Source organism: Myodes glareolus, chromosome X (genome assembly GCF_982192425.1).
Source record: "Myodes glareolus chromosome X, mMyoGla1.1, whole genome shotgun sequence".
Taxonomy (NCBI): Eukaryota; Metazoa; Chordata; class Mammalia; order Rodentia; family Cricetidae; genus Myodes; species Myodes glareolus.
In genome coordinates this window covers 134,037,690-134,058,054 of record NC_142053.1, presented here as the reverse complement: position 1 = coordinate 134,058,054, position 20,365 = coordinate 134,037,690, and the positions used below count along the sequence as shown (strand labels likewise).

Below are 20,365 nucleotides of genomic sequence, written 5' to 3'. Positions count from 1 at the left end.
CCTCATCCTGGGGAATGGCACAGTTCTGTGGCAGCAATTGACAATGAAATACAAACTATTTTAATTCTAAATAACAAGGATGCTGTATCTGTTGGAAAATGATATCAAAGTGCAACCATTAATATGCATATACAGAGGTGGGGATGCAGTGCTGTGACAAATACCTCAAACAAGATCCTGGTGTCTATTCCCCAGTGATGCACTCAGCAGAACAGAACTGGTTTGGTCATGGTTTTGTCATTTCTGCAAGCATTTAAGGCAGCTTCTTACTCTAATTTGTCTGTTACTGAGTTTGGTTGGCAGCATGCCATGTCCAATTAGACCCAGAGGGATTTACTGAGGATAATAACAAATACCCTGTGAACCATACATTTTAAAGGGCAAATATTCCTGTCCTCATGCATTTGTTGATAGAGTTTGCAGCGTTGTGCAAGTTTCAGAGCACTTCTTTAGAGACAGTTGCAGCCTAACAAAGCGCTTAGTGCCGTTTTTGGAAACAATTTCACTAGAATAAAATGTGAGCACCTCATGCTTCAATTAAACTAGATATCTTAAAAAGTAAACTAACAATTGCATCCAATCACATGTCTGCCATATGTTAAGTATGTGGACTTGGGCATATCCTGAACCTAGATCAACCTGCTCTCCTCTATCTTACTTTCATAGCGTCGCCATGAGGATGAAGTGTGGCGATCCATATAATTAATAGGGAGCACTGTTGGAGTCATTATCCAAACTCTGTGACAGCCTCACTCTTACCTTTACTGCATTATGAAGTATTTAATACAGCATTATGAAGGAAACTATTCAGGGATATTTCAATATCAAGTATAATATTTAAACAGAGAAAATTGTAGAGCCACCAAACACTTAAAATTAAAAACTGAACAGTTTTTATATACTAATTCTTTAAGTCACCAAAAGTACTCTTAAAGTACTAATGGCAAAATTTTTAAAAAGATAAAATTCTGCCAGATTCCTAGAAAATCAGTGTTAGAGGGAAACAGAATTTGAGAATGACTGGCAGTTTTATTCATTTCTCCCCACAATCGCTCAAATGCCAAAGAAATGTCTTACAGGAGCCAGATTTAAAGAAAAAAAAATGGAGCCATCTGTTTCCTTCCTGGGACTTCCAAGATTAGGCAACATCTTACAAATTTCCCTCTTCCTGTTTCCTTCTCTCAAGGGGCAAGGGAAGTATTTTAACAAGAAATTTGGTCTTGAGGTCCGAACCTTGGTGCGATTTTTACTGAGTGAACTTAGAGGTCACTTAATCCTTGTGAAATTCTTTTGGGGGGCTATCTATTTGATGAACTTCATTATTAATCACTATGAGGCCAAATCACATGTAATAGAGTATTAGCTCACATGGAAGCTTGAGAAAGTGCTTGCCAATGCTTGTGAGGCAGGGGAAGGCATTGGAGAACTGCAGAGTCAGGCAGTGTTTATGTGGTACTTCCTCCTCAACCCTCATTGCTCATTTGGATCACACTATTGCACAGAGGTCTGATAGGGACGAAATGCAGAAAAAAAGAAAAGAGGTAATGTGTGGTTCATAAGTTTTAAAATAAACTTTTTGAAACTCATTGTGGAGATAACAGCTTTAGACACAGACAGTAGTGCGAGATTTGGAAGTCAGAGCAGGTTTGCTTCTAGCTAGACTTTTCCTCACGTGACCTCTAACCCAGGAACATGGGAAGGGAACAAGGAGAGCACGCGAGAAGAGGTAGCAGCAACAGAAAGAGGGAGACCTTGGTCACTGTACATGCTATGTGCTCCCCCGACCAACTTCCAAGGAACGGGGAACATGAAATTCTCATGTGCGCTTGAGGAACTCCGGTGCTGAGAACATCTGTTTTCTGCCCTTAAGAAAGAGCACTGAGAGGCAGGAAATATTCTAGGGTTCCTTTGCACTGTCTTTGAGAAAGGAACAATTAGGTAAAGGTGGCCTTGGGATATCTCTGTTCCAGTGAAGTGTGGAGTAGCATTAAGAACAAAGACAAGAAAATCTTAAGGTCTTGGAATCAGAGTTAGACAAACTCTGCAGCAAAGTGCAGAGCCAATAGAGATATAAAGTCCCAGGAGGCTCCGGAGTAAACATTAGATGGCAATGCCCTGATGACCAAGCACACTAGCTGATCCCTAGCTTTCTAGATATTCAAATATCCACCAGGGCTTAGGTATAACTGGAGACAGGGAAAGGAGACCCGATATCCATAAAATAAACCCTGAGACAAATAAGGACCGGCGAATGCAGAAGAGGTTAAATTCCCATCATCTAATAGAATTGGCACAGAAGAAAACATTCATGAGTAAAAAGAACCATTTCTCAGCTGAGTTTTGGGCCTCAGGGTTGGTGTCCACTTCCATTTCCCCATACACGGGAAGCAATATCTAAAGTGGCTAGTCAGCTTTTCCCAGCCGTCCTACAGATGAGGCTGGTCTTTCTGCCTACAGCTTTTACAAGAATTAAAGGACACCCCTGTACTGGTGCCCCGCGTGAGACAGTTACTCTCTGTGGTCGTTAAAGAGACACAGCAAACTCCCCAGTGACGGAAGCCTTCCTTGTGCCCATACTCCGGCTGGCTCTTCAAGCCAAGTGTGAGTTTGCCAGTGGACTCACCTGTTTCTGTGGACAGTCTTGTTCGAGTACTTCTTTTCTCAAAAATCATTCCCAAGGATTTCCCTTGCAATAAAGGCAAATACTGAAAACCAAGGACAGAAATTACAATTAAAATGCAAGGTATACTTCCTATCCAATATCAAGGATTATATTTCAAAATGTTAATAAAAATACAAGTCAAATAACTACTACTTCAGAATAAATGATCAAAATATTGTTTAAAACTGAATTTAAAGGTATTTCACATTCAATATACACAGATTATTAACATGAAATTAGGAATTAAGACTATTTTTGGATACAAGTTACTTGTGTAGTCCAGGCCCTTAACCTTGAACTTGCTATGTAGCAGAGGAAGGCTTTGAACTCCTCATACTCTTCTTTCCATCTTTAAAGGCCTAGGGTTACAGATGAACGTTGCTCTGCCTGGCATATATTATTGCTGATTAGTGGGTTCGATGTGGGAGCTTATCCAAAGCAGACTATTCCACATTGGAGCCATCATCTTACTGAACTCTATCGCAATCCCATTCAATTTCCAGAGATGCTGAAGATATTGAATTTGGAGTGACTTTCTCAGCTAGTAAGATCCTACTCTCTCACAACATGGGACACTAAGAGTCCTACTTAGGACATTGATGAAACTCAGTTTTTCAGACTTCATATTCATCAGTCTCCCTCATGAGAGAACATACAGGCTTTGTTCCTGGAAGTAATTTGGAAACACTCCGGGCGCTTGAGTACTGGGTGGAGCTCTTTCTCCTTCCTCTTGTGTTACTAAACTTCCTGTTAGAATGTGCTCTGGTCTTTTGGTCTTCAGTCAGCCAAGCATGAAAAGGCAAAGGTCTGCAGCCTAAGCAGGCCTTTCCCCGATTTCAAATCTTCTACAGTAAGAGCCTCAGCACATAGATGCTGGAGCATCACCTAGCCTCTGCGGAGCCTGGAGCACATAGATGCTGGAGCATCACCTAGCCTCTGAGGAGCCTGGAGCACATAGACGCTGGAGCATGACCTAGCCTCTGTGGAGCCTGGAGCTAACCAGCTAAATAAGAAAGCCAAAGTCATATCAATCTTCTTCAGTCTGAAACAAAATATTTTTTGAAATGCCTTTGAGCCAGGCAAAGTGACACACCCCAGCACTGGGGAGGAAGAGGCAGGGGGATCTCTGTGAGTTTGAGGCCAGTATGGTTTACATAACGAGTTCCAGGTCAGTCAAAGGTATAGAGCAAGATCCAGTCTCAGAAACAAACAAACAAACAGCTTTTGAACAAATTCATAATACAAATATGCTTTCACAATTAAGCAAGCCCTCTAGCTGAAGCACTTCATTTAACATTTTGAAACAGAAATTACTCAAAATGCAGAACAATGCCCATAGTTAAGCACCACATTCCATTTCTTCCCCGATTTGGCTAGCATTTGCTTGTTCCTTTATAATTGAAATGCTTTTAAAACATAATTTCATCATTGTGAATATTATCATAATGATGACATATCTGCGATATTTCCAGAACAGAAACATATTTTTAAAAACCAATACATCATCTTTAAGTTTTAACTGATAGAAAACACAAGAGAGAAAAGGGATGTATAAGAGCAAAATCTTTCTAGACAAATGATATCTCAGTTTCAGATCCAGTTACTAATGAATCTCAGCGTTCTTCTGGGAAAAAGCACAAGGACTTGTCATAGAATAACTGCTTTTCATGCTTATTTACATGCCTGGACACTCAGTGCTAATCAATTACCTTGCCTGAAGTTTCATTACTCAGCTAACGTTCAGGAATTTTAATGCATTTTGTTTCCCTCTGCCTTAGAAAAGCTGCTTCCAAAAGGGCTATTGGTTTGTAATGGAAGAAAAGAAAGACATGTCACATACTTCTCCTTTGTTCTTTATCCGGAATTTCAGATCTGCGGAGAGCCATAACATGTACTGAATCTCCTCTCCGGTGAAGTTCTTCAGGGTCAGGAGGTCACGGCCTTTCAGCTGAACTTGGTTCTGTAGCGGCTTCCCACACCTAGAAAAGAAGGGGAAAACCAGAAGAGGACAACATGTATTCAAGACAACAATGCTGTGGGGTGGTCCATTGGCCTATTCTTGAGGTCAAACACAGTAAATCACATGGTATAGCATGTCTCTCACAAAGTGTTAATAAAACTGATAATGGCTGTGGTTTCAATTTAACATATCCAGTAATTGTTATGTTCGAAAGAGAAGAAGAATTTGTGGAAAGAAATTGAATTCTGACATGCTTGGATTAGCTGAATGGGCAGTTTTGGCACTTACTAAATCATACAACTTCAGGCAAGTTACCCAACCTCTCTCTGCAGCTGTTTCTCACCAACACAATGAGTGTAATAATTCTATGACGCCATTGTGAACATGAACCTATTTAGGCTATGTAAAGCAGTGCTCTGCATAAGGTGCACCAGGTAAAACTTACCTACTCTTCTTGCAATCTATGCAAGCAAGATCTATAACGCACAACAGAAAACTATGTTGTATACCCCTACTCCTTTCATACACGAGTGAAGACATGTATTCCTTTTGTCCGTAGGTGAAAACATAGCCCTGTAGCTTTTTAGTAGCATGTAGAAAGAATTTCTAAAGTTCTCTGATTATTTTTGCACCCAGAAGAATGATAGTAAGCTAATAAACAATAATAATATAACAATGATAAGCATTTTTAAGTTTGGGAAATCTGTTGCAAGTTGATATCTTTTCCCTTCAGCTCATGTCTGATTCAGATTGGTCTCCTTTATTGGCAGAAGACAAGCCAGGACCTGGTTGCTCCATTTCATTGCCTTCAATCCCTCAAGGTGATGTCAACAGGAGAGCAAATCAGTTATGTTCTAGTTTTCTAGTATTGACATAGGGGTTTGAGGGTGACTGTGTTATATTTATGGGAGTCCTCTAGAGAGACTCTCTCAGAACAGTTTTGGATATGAATAAAAGCATTTCCTCGGGTATTAATGGTTTTATGTTTATCAGCGCCACCACCCCAATGAGATCTTTATGCCTCACCAGGACATCTCTTGTCATGATCAGAAACAACGTCATGCTAGCAGTTCTTTTTCCTATTCCATCTTGTCTCGAGGGAAGCACTCCATATTGCTTGACCTGACGAGTGTAAGGTCCATATTATTATGGAGTTCTCTGTTATTCTTCCATTAAGACAGTGAACTAGTAAGTACCTCTTTACTCTCTCCCCCGCCCCATGTGTGTGTTCTAGAACTTATTCTTCCTGCCTAATTTTGTCCCCTTTGATTAACAACTCTCATTCCTCATTAACCACTGCTCTACTCTCAATTTCTGAGTTCAACCTTTTTGTTTTTCAAGACAGGGTTTCTCTGGGTAGCCTTCACTGTCCTAGAACTAACTAGCTCTGTAGACCAGGCTTGCCTCAAACTCACAGACATCCTCCTGCCTCTGCCTTCCAAATGTTGGCATTAAAGGCAAGCACCACCACTGCCCAGCTGAGTTCAACTTTTTTACATTCCACATACAAAAAAGATTCTGGGGTATATGTCTTTCCCATTCATGGTTTATTTCACATAATATATAGTATTCTAGGTTAGTCTGTGTTGTACCAAATGCCAGAATTTCATGGATATTTACTGGATGAATTATATTTCAGGGTGTACATATGTGCCACACATCTTGATCCATCCATCTATTAATGAACACTTAGGCTGTTTCCTTAGCTTGACTTCTGTGATGAGGTCTGTCAAGATGGCTGGACTACTATATTTTTTAAAAATCCTCTGTTAATCTCTACCCCTTCACTTGGTTTCTGTAACTCATTTTATAATATGTTAGTAATAATGTATGTTATAAAAGTGGTTCTTGTCTGTCTGCAAGTCTGCTTTGGGGACTCTGACTACTCACTCTGATTCAGTGAGAGCAAAGTCAGCACTGCCTTGGCCCGGGTACAAACCAAGACAGAAATACACCTATTTTAGCATTCTGCTGCATTGTGTTGATTCCTGTTATTTGAGGTAATCATTGTATAAAATGACAGATTTTATTTAATTATTCCCAATGTTACCTGTATTTAATAATAACTGATGTCTATCACACTAGGGGTGAATACTAATTAGAAAGATGACAGACTGAGTGAAATTGATTTACCATAACTATTAAACATAATTTTTACTAGGCACAAACTAACTGTCACAAAGTGAACATGCTTGGGTTCCATCATAAAGAAATAATTTAGGTATATATTCTGTTGAGATTTATACATACATTTTTGCAGTAGTGACATGGTCATAGGTATGAACACCACAAATTCACTCAAATTGTTGATTCCACTTCATGATGTCTGATAGCACGAACAAATTTCACCAAATAACTTTCTAGCAGAGTTAACTTCAATAAGTGAGTACACCTTTTTCAGAACACATGAGAGGAACTATATGTTTCCAAGGTTTTTTTTCGTTAAAATAAAGGTTAAGTAATATTGATAGATACATTTATGTGATATATTTACATGGCACACCTAGTTTGTTGTAGATAAACAATAAACTTCAAATCCTGATATATTAAATATTTTACTGCTTAGTTACTGGAAAATGCTTGCTACATAGTGTAATAGAAACATGAGAATTTTTTGTTTGTTTGTTTTTGTTGATAAAGAAGAGTAATTACACCAGGACTGAGAGGCTGTGGGTGGGTTGGCTATTTACTTGACTGTATTAATATGAAGTACTAATGATATATTTACTAAACACAGAAAGAAATTCATTTTTTCAGTTTTTGTGTGGAACCAAATTTTGGTCCATACACCTATTTCAGAGATGTGAGGTTGTCTTCTACTTCACAAAATACATGAACAATAGACTCTACAAATTGGAATTTCTTTCTAACAGTGGTCTTCAAATTTCTAGCTAACTTTCAACCTTGGGCTGGAGAGATGGCTGAGTGGTTATACTGTTTACTCTTCTTGTAGAGGACTCTGGTTTTCTTCCTAGCACACATATGGTTGCTCAAAATGCTCATAACTCCAGTTCCAGAGAATCTAATGTCCTCTTCTTACTTCTGCAGGCTTCTGCATTTATGTGATACACATACATACACTCAGGCACACACATATGCACATACAATTTAAATATATTCATAAAGAATTTAGAATATAACTATATACCTATTTATAATATGAGCTGACATAGTAACAGATTGCATATAACAAATCATAATAAAAAATTAAAAGTAAAATATAAAGAATAAAAATATCAAAATACTTAAAAAATAAATTTTAAATATACAAAACATTTTACTAAGAAGTTTCTAGAACAAAGTGTTACTTCCTTCCTTCTACTGGAGTCCTAGCTAAAAGTATATAAAACTGTGTACAATATCTCCATGCTAGTAAGTCAACCACTGGGTAACATTAAGTCATAATATTTATGTAGAAAATTAGACTTCACATAATAAATATAGCTATACATTTGATTCTGATAATATTAACAAATACATGGCATATTGCTGCAGGAAGGTTTACAGCTGGTAATTACCTGCCTACTGGGGCATGGCCTTTTACACTATATACCTGGATGAGGCTTCGGAGTCCGCCCCTTCTCTCCTCACCCCCTGGTTCCCGTTTGCTCCTTCAGTTTGTTTTGGATCCCATCTCCATCCACCGTTCAAACAGAGAATCCTGATTTGTAAGTTTTCCCCTATATAAATAAATATCTATCTCTCAGTTCTGAGTTAGTGTGGGATTTCTTTTAAGCATTCGATCTCTCCACCATCAGCATATATAAGTGCTTGATGCTGTAGAAAAGTTAGGCTTTGACTAATATTTATGCAGCTCCAAGGTCAACTGCAGCATTCTTATGGAGCTCTATGAAATAGGTTTTCTAAATCTGTCATGAATAGAGGTGTGGTAATTTAATCTTTACTACTTCACATTTAGAGTGGTTTTGAAAATATATTTTCTTCTGGAATATAATCAAGGTAATATATGATTATAGATGGTAAATTCCTTTGGCTCCACTTGTTATAATAACACATTACTATTATATGGCCTGAGGCTTCCTCTAACATTATTTTTTTAATTTTTAAAAATTACCTATTTATTTCTTTAAAAAAAATCTTTTTTCTCATTTTACATATCAATCCCAGTTCCCACTCCCTTTGCTCCTCTCGCTCCCTCCATCTTTCCTCCTTTCTACCCCTATCCACTCCTCAGAGAGGGTAAGGCGTCCCATGGGGAGGCAATAAAGTCTGACAAAGCATTTTGAAGCAAGACCAAGACCCCACCCCTCCACCATATCAGGACTGAGCAAGGTATCCCTCCAAAGAGAATGGGCTCCAAAAAGCCAGTTCGAGAAGTAGGAAATAAATCCTGGTTCCACTGCCAGTGGCCCCAGAGTCTGCCCTAGCTGTACAACTGTCACCCACATTTCAAGGGCCTAGTTTGGTCCTATGCTACTTCCTTCCCTGTCTTGCCAGAATTGGAGAGCTCCCATTAGGTCAGGTCAGCTGTTCAGTGGGTGTCCCCAGCATGGTCTTCACCCCTTTGTTCATATTCTCACTCTTCCCGCTCTTCTCCTCAGCCCAGTGTTTCATTGTGGATCTCTGAATCTGTTTCCATCAGTTGCTGAAGGAAAGTTCTATGATGACAATAAGGTAGTTATTAATCTGATTACAGGGGAAGGCCAGTTCAGGCTCTCTCTCCACTATAGTTTTAAAAATAGAGTACAGATCTAAACAGAGAATTCTCAAAAAAAAAAAAATCTCAGTTGGCTGAGATACACCTAAAGAATTGTTCAACAGCCTTAGTTGATATGGGAAGTCCTTCTGTATATGTGTTGCTTTTATTGGTTAATGAATAAAGAAGCAACTTTGACCTGTGATAGGGCAGAGTAGAGCTAGGCAGGAAAACTAAACTGGATGCTGGGAGAAAGAAAGCAGAGTCAATGAGACACCATGTAGCTGCCTGAGGAGACAGATGTGCCCAGGAACTTTACTGGTAAACCACGAGCCTCAAGGTAAAATATAAAATAATAGAAATTGGTTAATTTAAGATATAAGATCTAGCTAGCAATACGTTTAAGTGATTGGCCAAGCAGTGTTTTAATTAATACAGTTTTGTGTAATTATTTTGGGTCTGAGCAGCCGGGAAAGAGTGAGCAGCCTCTGACTACATGTAGTCATCAGGTAAATACAAACCAAAATGACTGAGATACCATCTTATACCTATTAGAATGATTAAGATAAAAGACACCAATGACAGCTTATGCTGGAGAGGATGTGGAGTAAGTGGAACTTCCTCCATTGCTGGTAGGAATGCAAACTTGTACAACCACTCTGGAAATCAGTATGGCAGTTTCTCAGAAAGTTGGAAATCAACCTACCTCAAGACCAATAAGCAATACTACTCTTAGGTATAAACCCAAATGATACTCAATCATACTACAAGGACATTTGCTCAATTATGTTCATAGCAGCAGTATATGTAATAGCCAGAACCTGGAAGCAACCTAGATACCCCTCAACTGAAGAATAGATAAAGAAAATGTGGCACATTTATACAATGGAGACTCGGCGGTAAAAATAAATAAATAAATAAAAATAAAAAATGACATCTTGGAATTTGCATGCAAATGGAGAGAACTAGAAAAAAATTCTGAGTGAGGCAATCCAAACCCAGAAAGACACAAGGTATACACTCACTCATAAGTGGATTTTAGACATAATGCAAAGGATAACCAGCCTATAGTCCACAACACCAGAGAAGGTAGGTAGCAGAAGAATCCTAAGAGAAACAAACATGAATTCTCCTGGGAAGGCGAAAGAGACAAGGTCTCCTGAGAAAACTGGGAGCATGGGGGTGGATGGAGAAGGGAGGGTGGAAGGGGAAGAGAAGGGGAAGGGGTAGGAGAACATGAGGAAAAGAGAGGATCGAGATAGGGGAAGGACAGAGAGGGAGAGCAAGGAAAGTGCTATTTTGATTGAGGGAGTCATTATGGGGCTAGAAAGAAACCTGGCATTAGGGAAAGTTCCAGGAATCCACAAGGATGACGCCAGCTAAGATCCAACATTAGTTTTAAAGTGTAAACTGTTCTGTTGGAAAACTCCACCTCCTGTGTTTCATGGAATATGGAAAATGCCACTATAACTGTTGGATTTGCACTTAACAACAACAGGAAAACAAACTCCTGGGCTCATTTTAAGGCTTTACTTTTGGCCTGGCATTTAAGTTAAGTCTTCTGGTTATTTTTGGAGTACACAAAAGCTGGGTTTCCAACCCTGTGTCCTTAAAGGATTAACTGCCTAGCTCTTCCTACCATCCTCTGAAGCATTTTGGTATACATTTTCTAACTCCTGAGCACTTGCATGATTCCCAGTTTCATTAAACAAACAAACAAGAAAAAGAAAGCCATAGAGTGGGGATGCAGTGATGGCTCAGCAGTCAGGAGTGTTGGCTGAGCTTCTAGAAGAGCCGGATTAGATCCCTAGCACCAACGTGGTGCCGCAGAAACATTGACAACTCCAGCTCCAGGGGATCCAGCACTCTCTTCAAGCCTCTGTGGGTATCATCATCATCATCATCATCATCATCATCATCATCATAGACTTTAAATAGGTATTGTTCTGGTTGAATTTCATGAAACAGAATTGGAAATGAAAAGGACAAATTCTTTTTCAAACACCTTAAATTTCCTTCCTGATTTTTATGAAAGAAAACAGAAAAGAGGATCAATGCCTTTTAGAGATTCAAAGCTTCTAACTTCTTGATCTTATTACCCCTCCTTTTAAAAAAAAAAGGCAGGTTGAAGGCAGTGTAGGGTCTCCAGGTTTTCCTAATATTTGTTCTTGTATATGTTAAATCCCATGTTTAAGGCTTAGTGTCAATGTCCTGCCATTGAGATTCATAGTAAGATGCTGATATTGCTGCTTTTCTCCGCTGACTGAAAAGTTGAGTACTAATGTACAAGTGGCAGACAAACATGTCTGTCTGTCTTTTGGCCAAAACCCTTTAATCTGTAAGCTTATATACAGCAGAAGCTGTCAATTATTCTCATAGAGTGTGGGGGACATAAGACTCTCTGTATGCCACAAACTTGATTTTCCACAGCATTAGCTGATGCTGCTGCCCTAACTCTCATTGTGCAGACACTGTCCTAGTATCAACCGTTAGAAGATGCACTTTCCTGACCGGAGACTCCTTGTGTCTTTGCCTTTGTTTTGCAGTAAGGAAATCTAGTCTTTTTGCAAATGTTGATGTGGAAAATACCATCCTAGTAATCACAACTACTGCACCATAGAGAGCATTCAGAACTTGTTTGCGTAGCATAACCCAAATTTTATATTCATGTGCCTCATTCCCCAGCCTCACAACCACTGCTGCAGTCTCTGTTCCTCTAAGCTGGACTAGGTTTGTTGTGATAGGTCTGTGAAATTATGTCCTAGCTGTCCTTAAGTGACCGGCTTAATTCACTTAGTATAAAAGCCTCCAAAGCTTGCTTTAGAAAACATACAAAGTGTTTTCTACCTCAGCAGGGTAGTGTTAGGTAATAAATAACCATTAAATCTGAAACAATACAAACCAACATTAATAATTAGTGGGAAAATCACTATTGTTCTGTGACTTCTAAAAACTCTTTGCCAGAGCATTAAAAGCTCTCTTATTGTCCACAATAAACATGTAGAGAATCGCAAAAGCATCACAGCAGATGTGTCTCTAGTACACTGCCACTTTGACAGAAACAGTGAAGCTTGCAACGCTTTGTTCCTTTGTGAAGATTTCTATCCAGATTTCACAGTGCTCGATTTTTTTTTATCATATATCTTTCCAAACAGAGCAAGGCTCTCTTCTAGTCTTTGGTGAATTGCCATATTCCTTCCTCAGACCGGATTAACTTCTAGTGATTTATCCTTTGCACTTTCGATGCTGTATATTATCTCAGAATTTTTTAATATCAAGTGTGCAGTCAGTATCACTACCTCACAGACAACTTTGTTCTTTCTTTACAACCATTTTCTGCATTTAAGTCGATAAATTATTCTTCATTAAGTTGCTCTGGCTTTGTAATTAGTGTCTTTCGAACAGAGGCACAATCAACAATTTCATAGCCAGTTGTTTATTCTACAATTTCATGTGGATTCAACTCAAAGACTTGTGAGGCATGGAGAATATTAATTGTAGCCTAGAATATTGCTGAAGCTGAAACTCCCCTAGGACTCAGCTACTTTGTCACAGGATTTGATCTACTGAGAACAATGAATGGGCGTGTATTCAGAAATGAGAGTACATCCTAAGGCATATCTCTTTAAGTCAGGTGCCCAGATCTAAAATCCTAATGGGAAAAACAGGTGGGATCAATGTGCGCCCACAACACCAAGATGGCTGAATTTTAAGCATGGACCTCAAGCCCCTTTTAGACAGAATAAATTGAAATGGTTCTCTGTGCCAAAAATATAGATAGATAGATATGCTACATTTTGAGACACCAATATGTTAGGACTTACTGACTAGAAAAATGATTAAGATTAAATAAACGTACCTCAATCTGTTTATACCATTGAAAATTAATTAGAGCAGTCATTATCTTTTTGAATTCTATCCAGGAGGTGGGGCAGGAAATGTTAGCTTGGGAAAAAGTTGTTTTTCATAGATACCAAGAACTAACCAGGAAAATTTATCATTGAAAGGAAAGCAAACACAATGGTCTTAGTTTAATTCCTATCCTGTTTATTATCAACTCATAGAATTTGCTTTAGCTACAAAATGAAACTGCCACGCCTCTTTCCTAAGCTAGCACACATTAGAGAAAAGCACCAGAGCTCCACAACGGGGCCATATTGAGAGAACTGAGACACAAAGCTCTTTTTTCCTAGTCCTGTTCAACATTGTCCTCTTTGGGGTGAATGAGGCAGGTAAAGGTGCTGACAGCTACTAAGTACCAATTCTGATCAGCCACAGCCTGCTCTAGCTCATGAGAACCCAAACTAAGGCACGAATCACTCTTTCTCAAAAGAGATTTGTTTCATTTTTGTTTGTGTGGGTGGTGGAGGGGTATGTGCATGGAAATGCGGGTTCCTGCTTGGCCTAGGGACCCTCGTTCCCCGGGGCTGGAGTTAGAAGTGTCTGTAAGCTGCCAGATGTCTGTGCTAGGAACCAAACTTAGGTCTTGTGCGAGAGCAGTACAGACTCCTGGCAACTAAGCCCTCTTTCCAGCACCGCACAAACCACTGTTCATTTTTCCCACGAAGTATTTACCCTTATTGTGCTAAAGCGTATAAGAAAGAGACTAAAATTAAACAAGAAATCACTTCTCAAACCAGAATGAAACTGCATTATCATTCTCCTTTTTTTAGAAATACATTTTATTTTATCTTATTGAAATATAGGGAATTTCCAGGGCTTTGTGCATACCAGGAAGCCCCCTGCCAATGAGCTACAGCTATAATCCCACATTATCATTCTTCAGCTCACATATAACAGAAAGAACAAACCACTGGGGCAAATGAGAACTATGTACAGATTTTCCATCAGTGCTATCAAGATGATGTGTACGAATTAGCTGGAGTTGGGCTTTACTCAATATTAGATTCATATACATGAGTCTAAATATTTTGTGCCTTGTAAATATATACAAATAGTATGTGTCAATTCAAATGTAAAAAAAAAACCAAGATTTAAAAACCAATTTGCAGTCTAATTAGAGCCAGAGCCTTTGAAAAAAACACAATTAGTTCCTCAAATTACACCATTCGAAAAAAATAAATGAAGAGCCTTCTTAAGCCCAAATCACTAACTTCTAAGAAGCTCAGCGAAGAGTCACATATGAGGTTTACCTAAGTATCTTTCTAACTAGAAAATGGAAGCGCCTGGGCTACTGGCAGAATAAAGCCTTTCATCACTACAGTCTGCATTTTCCAGTTCTGACAGACTAATTGAGGAGGGGAGGACAATGACTTGCATGTGTTCTTGGAAAAATTGTATTTCATTGAAAGAGAAACTGCTTGATTCGTATAAAATGTGTTCAGTTAGAAACTGACTTTTCCAGAGAAGGAAAAACCTGCCTGTTAAATGATCCTCTAACCCCTCCAGAGAACTTAATGAAGGCTTTAGCTTTTGGAAACATTAGAGAGAGCCAATGGGCCTCATGATTAAGATTTTGATGCTTCTTTAACTTTGCAGTAATGTGAAAGACAATATATATTTCCTTATTTTTCTTTATTTATTGATATACTCTGGCTATATCTGAAAAAGGATATTGAACCATTGTAGGTTGGTCAGTCTCATCAATTTGGAGGACTCATAGTTTCAAAGTTGAAGAATTACTTTTAAGTAGTTGAATTGCAGTCCTGGGCACAGGAACAAACTATGACCTTGAGGAGGTCATTTGCCACCTCTGGCGTCAATTTCTTTTCTGAAAAGCTGAGTCAGGGAACTAAGTCAATGGTTCTTCATGTCTTTCTCTTTCACAACACCCATAAAGTTAATAACCACAAGAATGTACAATGGTCATCTTAAATTCCATTCACCTTCTTTCTTAAAAGAGTACATTAGAAAGCAGTAAGAGGCTTCATTTTCACAAAGCTCTTGAATGGATCCCCTTGAATCCATTTAAAATTATCCAAATTTAAAACCTTTATTACTAGCAGTTCTAACAATTTTAACAAATTTATTTGAAACCTTCCTTGCTGTTGCTATATACACACGTATGCTGTTAATTGTTGATAATTCAGTGACTATTTCTAAAAAACATTTAGAACATCAATATTGAAAAATTGTGGTACTTCTTTGAGAACTGAAGGAAGAATACAGACCAGCACCAGCTTTGTGTGAACCTATTGCTAAAAGCCTGAAGACTTTTTCTAACTAACAAGAGAATGCTGAAAATATGTGGTTTCCATTATTTTAACTAAATTGCTAAGTGGTAGATGGGGGGCATACACTATTGGCCATTCCAGTTTGGTCCCACGCCTTGTATGCGTTTTTGAGGTCACGATAGGAAGACTGTTGTAAATCATTTGAATTTTGATGTTAAAACACAATCAAAGATCATTCATGCTTGCCTCTCCTCTATGCACTGCCGATGATCACTTCATCCGAGTGTCCGTGTGTGTAGGGGTGCGAGTATGTGTGGGACAAAGGAAACATAATGAGTCATGTGAGTCCTTGTGGAGGTCTGGAATGAAATACCCGAAAACCAGTCACCTCCGGCTCCAATCCATAACCTGTACAGAATTGGTTGGCTTAGCTCAATATTCTCTGAAGAAATTTCTATTTGGAAGATGAAATTGAAGTGCACTTATAAATTGGTCTTCTCTGACAAAGAAAGAGATTTTTAGTGGTTTCTTTAAAAGCTATAAGTGCCTTTCCTAACTGGCAACAAATCATAGACCACTATTCTCCACAGCCTTGTGCACGCGATAGAACGCCTGATGATTTGCTGTTTTCGCCATTCTTCATGTCTGACCCTATTGATTTTGAAAAAAAAAGAGAAGAAAAAATTAATTGGCTAAAATTGATCGATCCAGGCGTCTGCATAGATGGTTTCAGTATCACTTTGGCTGTTATTTTATTACATACATTGCAGTATGTGACTATACACTTCTATTAAATCTCAGCTTTGTGGCACTGCCAAAATCCTAATCACATATTTCCCGTTAGTCTCTAGTGGTAAATTCATATGGTGTGCTGTGTAACAGGGACCCTCCTCTCCCAGAGATGGAAAAGTGAGAAAGAACTCAAATTTGGGTGAAGGCAAAAAATCAAGGCCAAAGTGTAAGAGTTTACAGGGAGCTTTCCTCTGTTGTCGAGGAGCCTTGTCAAAGTCTGAGAGTCATGACAGAGACTGACAGTTTGGAATTAATCTCCATGTAGCTAGTTTGCCTAAATAAAGCAGCAGGAATACCAAATGCACATACTACATGAGAATACCCTATGCAGAGCCTTTCAGTGCATGTCCTTAGCTTTTATGTCATCACCATTAAAGAGACAATAGAAACAACTTACGGGAGAAAGTCATTTCAGGAAGTTCAGTTTATTGTGTTTGAAACAATGCGACGTAGAAAAGCAGCTTACATTATGGCGGCCGGAAAGCAGAGAGAATAGGCAAGTTTTCCTAACGAGTTCATCCTCTCTAACACATTAGAGCTATGCTTTCCTAATATTCTAGATGGTACTCAGTCCAGTCAAGTTCAAGAGATTAACCATCACACAGCATTCTCTTATTTTTAATAGGACATAAACTATTCAGTTTCTCAAAAATCTAGATGCCGCTAGTATTTTCAAAAAGCCAGTACAGTTTGGGGCTAATTCAGCTGATTTGGCTCCAGAGCCTGTTTGACTTTAGAAATGGCTAACTAGGATTTTAGAATATTAGTACTGAGGTTAGTAGATACGAACAAGAGAATATTAGTACCGAGGTTAGTAGATACGAACAAGAGAATATTAGTACTGAGGTTACTAGATACGAATAAGAGAACATTAGTACTGGTCAAAGACGATAATTATTTGGGAGAGGTTTTTCTTATAAAATTCAACCTGCTAGGATTATAAAAATTAAGGTTGCATATAACCTGCTAAAAAGGAAGTATGTCTAAGTTCTAAGCATTGGTTGTTTATTCATCATATTTAGATTCAGTGATTTTTTTTTTGTTGTTGAAAACTATAAAGTTAAATGGAACCACCTTTTTATCTGATGTTACCCAGTGAGGTGGAGTGAAAAACAGCGAGCATTTATCTGTTATTTTACAGGTTTTGCACAAATTATCTCGATTATCACTAGAGCGTGACTTTGTGTGACTGGAATACAATATTTTATGTCGTGATTAGGGTTTCTATTTCTGTGATGAAATTACCATGGCCAAAGCATCTTGGGTAAGAAAAGGTTTGTTTAGCTCAGGCTTCCACAGCGCTGTTCATCGTGGAAGGAAGTCAGGACAAGGACTCAAACTGGACAGGAACCTGGAGGCAGAAGTAGGTGCAGAGGCCATTCAGGGGTGCTGTTGACTGATCTGCTCACAGGGCTTGCTCAGCCTGCTTTCTTATAGAACCTAGGACCACCAGCCCAGGCACGGCACCACCCACAATGGGCTGGCCCTTTTCCCATCAATCACTAATTAAGAAAATACCCTACAGGTTTGCCTACAGCCCCATCTTGTGGAGACATTTTCTCAGTTAAGATTCCCTCCTCTCAGATAACTCTAGCTTGTGTCAAGTGAACCTAAAACTAGCCAGCACTCCTTATCTACCATTGCATCTCAAACACAATGCATACTGAGTGGACCAAATTGGGAACTCAATAAGTATTTGTTGAATGAGTGATTGAACTACCCTATAATATAGAGCATATATTGTGCCCCATCCATTTTGTAGGTGAAGTGCGTTGCAGAAACATTTAGTGCCTTGCTCGAGGTCATGCTGCCAAGGCTTGAGGCCATTGCTATAGATTCCAAAACCTCAGGGGAGACTATACTTTCAGGGATTATTTCCATAACTTGTTAAAACCTGAAGGGTTTCCCCCCAGGTACTTTAAAGGATTTATTTAAATGATGTGCCTCTGGCACTAATTGATAAGCCACCACAATCTCCCTGGGCTCCACTTATCCTATCTATCTATAAAAGAAAAGAATGCATGACAAGATGACTTAAGTTCTCAGCTGGACTGATAACATGGGATTGATTTACAATATCATGTATACTATTAGTCTTGCACTGAGAGTGGTATACCAAAGAAGGGGTGCTTAAGATGGAGTTCAGTGAACCTAGATCTATCAGGTAATTGAGAGCAAGGAAGCCCAAGGACCACTGTCACAGATACATTTCTTTTGCTTGTTTGTTTTTCACTGTTTGTAGCCTTTGGTGTCCTGAATCTCACTCTGTAGACCAAGCTGGCCTTAAGCTTCTGATTTCTGGGATTAACTGCATGCACCACCACCACAAACTGACTGACAGAAACTTTTTTTTTGTTTTTGTTTTTTTGTTTTGTTTTTCAAGACAGGGTTTCTCTGTAGCTTTAGAACCTGTCCTGGAACTAGCTCTTGTAGACCAGGCTGGCCTCAAAATCACAGAGATCTGCCTGCCTCTGCCTCCTGAGTGCTAGGATTAAAGGATGTGCACCATCACTGCCTGGCAACAGATATATTTCTTAATAGCGAGAGAAAGCTGCCAACTGGAACGTCCCCTTAGTGATACTTTTGCTGGCAGGTTTAGAGTGCAAAATGGCTCTGGTGAAATTCTGATTGTCATCAAACAACTATTTTGCAAGCTTTCTGCACCTGATGGCTTTGCTAATCAGCTAACTCCTCTTGCCCCCCCCCACCACCACCAGCACATGGCATGCCAACTTCACCCATGTGCTCTGTGGCTGTCAGAGGTCAGTGGATGAGCTTTTGTAATGAATTCATTGGAAACAGACTCTTTTGCTGTACATGTCAGTAATTTCAGAGATGAATTTTAAATTTTTACTTCATGAAAAGAAAAAGCAGCTGTAGATACCGGTAGCCACAGATACTTAAGCTTCCTTTGCAGAAGCTCTGCAAGTGTTCACTTCACTTACATTTGAAGCTTTTTTTTTGTCTTTTCAGAGCTGAATTAGTTCCGACACCCAAGAATGACACACTGCTTTCCAGAAAAACCAAGAGTAGAAGGCCCTTGTAAATTACTGCCTCTAGTTTCCTTCAGCCAGTAGCTCATTTAGAATCTACTCAAATGGAAGATGTCAAGAACATTTAGTCTGTTGTACTTACCTTGGTTAGCATGGTATAATCCAACTACACAATGACGGAGAGATGAAAACTCAGCTAGAATTAGAGGTGTCTTATACAACTGTTAACGGGGGCTGCTACATTTACTCAGCAGAAAGAAGCACTGTGAGCACTCCCCTGCAGAACATAATTCCAGCGTTCAGTACTGACCAGATCCCATTCTCTGTTACTTACCGGAAATTTCGAACCACGGAATTGTGACCCTTTCTAAGGGTTGCATTGTTGAACAGGATCCTCAAATTAGACAGCATCTTCTTTTGCTAGTGTCAAGGAGGAAATTTCTGCTCTGGAGAGCTTCTCAGCCAGTCAGGCAGTGGGGGCCACTGGCAAGCTGAGAATGCTTTCAGTTGAAGAGAAGGAGCAAAGGTCCTAGCACCTTATCAGATCAGTCTGCTCAGAGACAAAGCAGGGCAGGGTGCGTGCGGGGCCACCTGAACTTTAAGCCTAACTCTGGTGTTGGTTTTTAAAGAAAAAATCCTAACTCTTTCAGAGCCCAAGCTCCTCATTTTCTCACAATGTATTTATGCTGTCACTTGCTCATATAAAATCAGTTGACAAGTATCCATTGAGCATATAATATATGCAAAGCGCTGCAGTGCTGGCTGCTGTGAAGGTACACAGAAATAACTCATTCAGAAAATGGGAATTGGCAGCACAAAACCCCAGATGGAGATATGACAGCCCTGAGAATTCCTGTTGATTTCGCTTTCTTACCTGCCACTCCCATCCTTGCCACAGAAACAAATAGAAAGGGGGTCCACTGGAAGTTGGGTTTCTATGGCAAAACGCATAGAGGCATAGAGGTATAATAAAAAGATCTCAGTCCCAGGGTTCCTTTTATGTCTTGCACATAATAGGCCTTTAATAAATCAGTAAGCATTTATTGATTCTGGTATGATCTTACATTGAGCACCAGTGACTCCCACAGCAACTCCCAGGTCACTGAGGTCTGCAGCTTCGCCTCCATGCATTTATCCATAGCTTGAAATTGACTGGTTTCAAATTCT

General features: G+C 39.2%; 1 protein-coding gene across 1 annotated transcript in view; it reads right to left on the bottom strand.

The window, feature by feature from the left end:
• Otc (ornithine transcarbamylase) overlaps positions 1–19,744 on the bottom strand; it is a 67,832-nt gene extending 48,088 nt beyond the window's left edge. The window contains exons 1-3 of the mRNA XM_048461575.3: positions 19,533–19,744; positions 4,503–4,641; positions 2,624–2,705 (exon numbers count right to left, since the gene is read on the bottom strand). Of these exons, the coding sequence (XP_048317532.2) occupies positions 2,624–2,705; positions 4,503–4,641; positions 19,533–19,609 (298 nt within the window). The 5' untranslated portion in view covers positions 19,610–19,744. The remainder of the gene's footprint in view (positions 1–2,623; positions 2,706–4,502; positions 4,642–19,532) is intronic.
• Between the last annotated feature and the right edge of the window lie 621 nt (positions 19,745–20,365).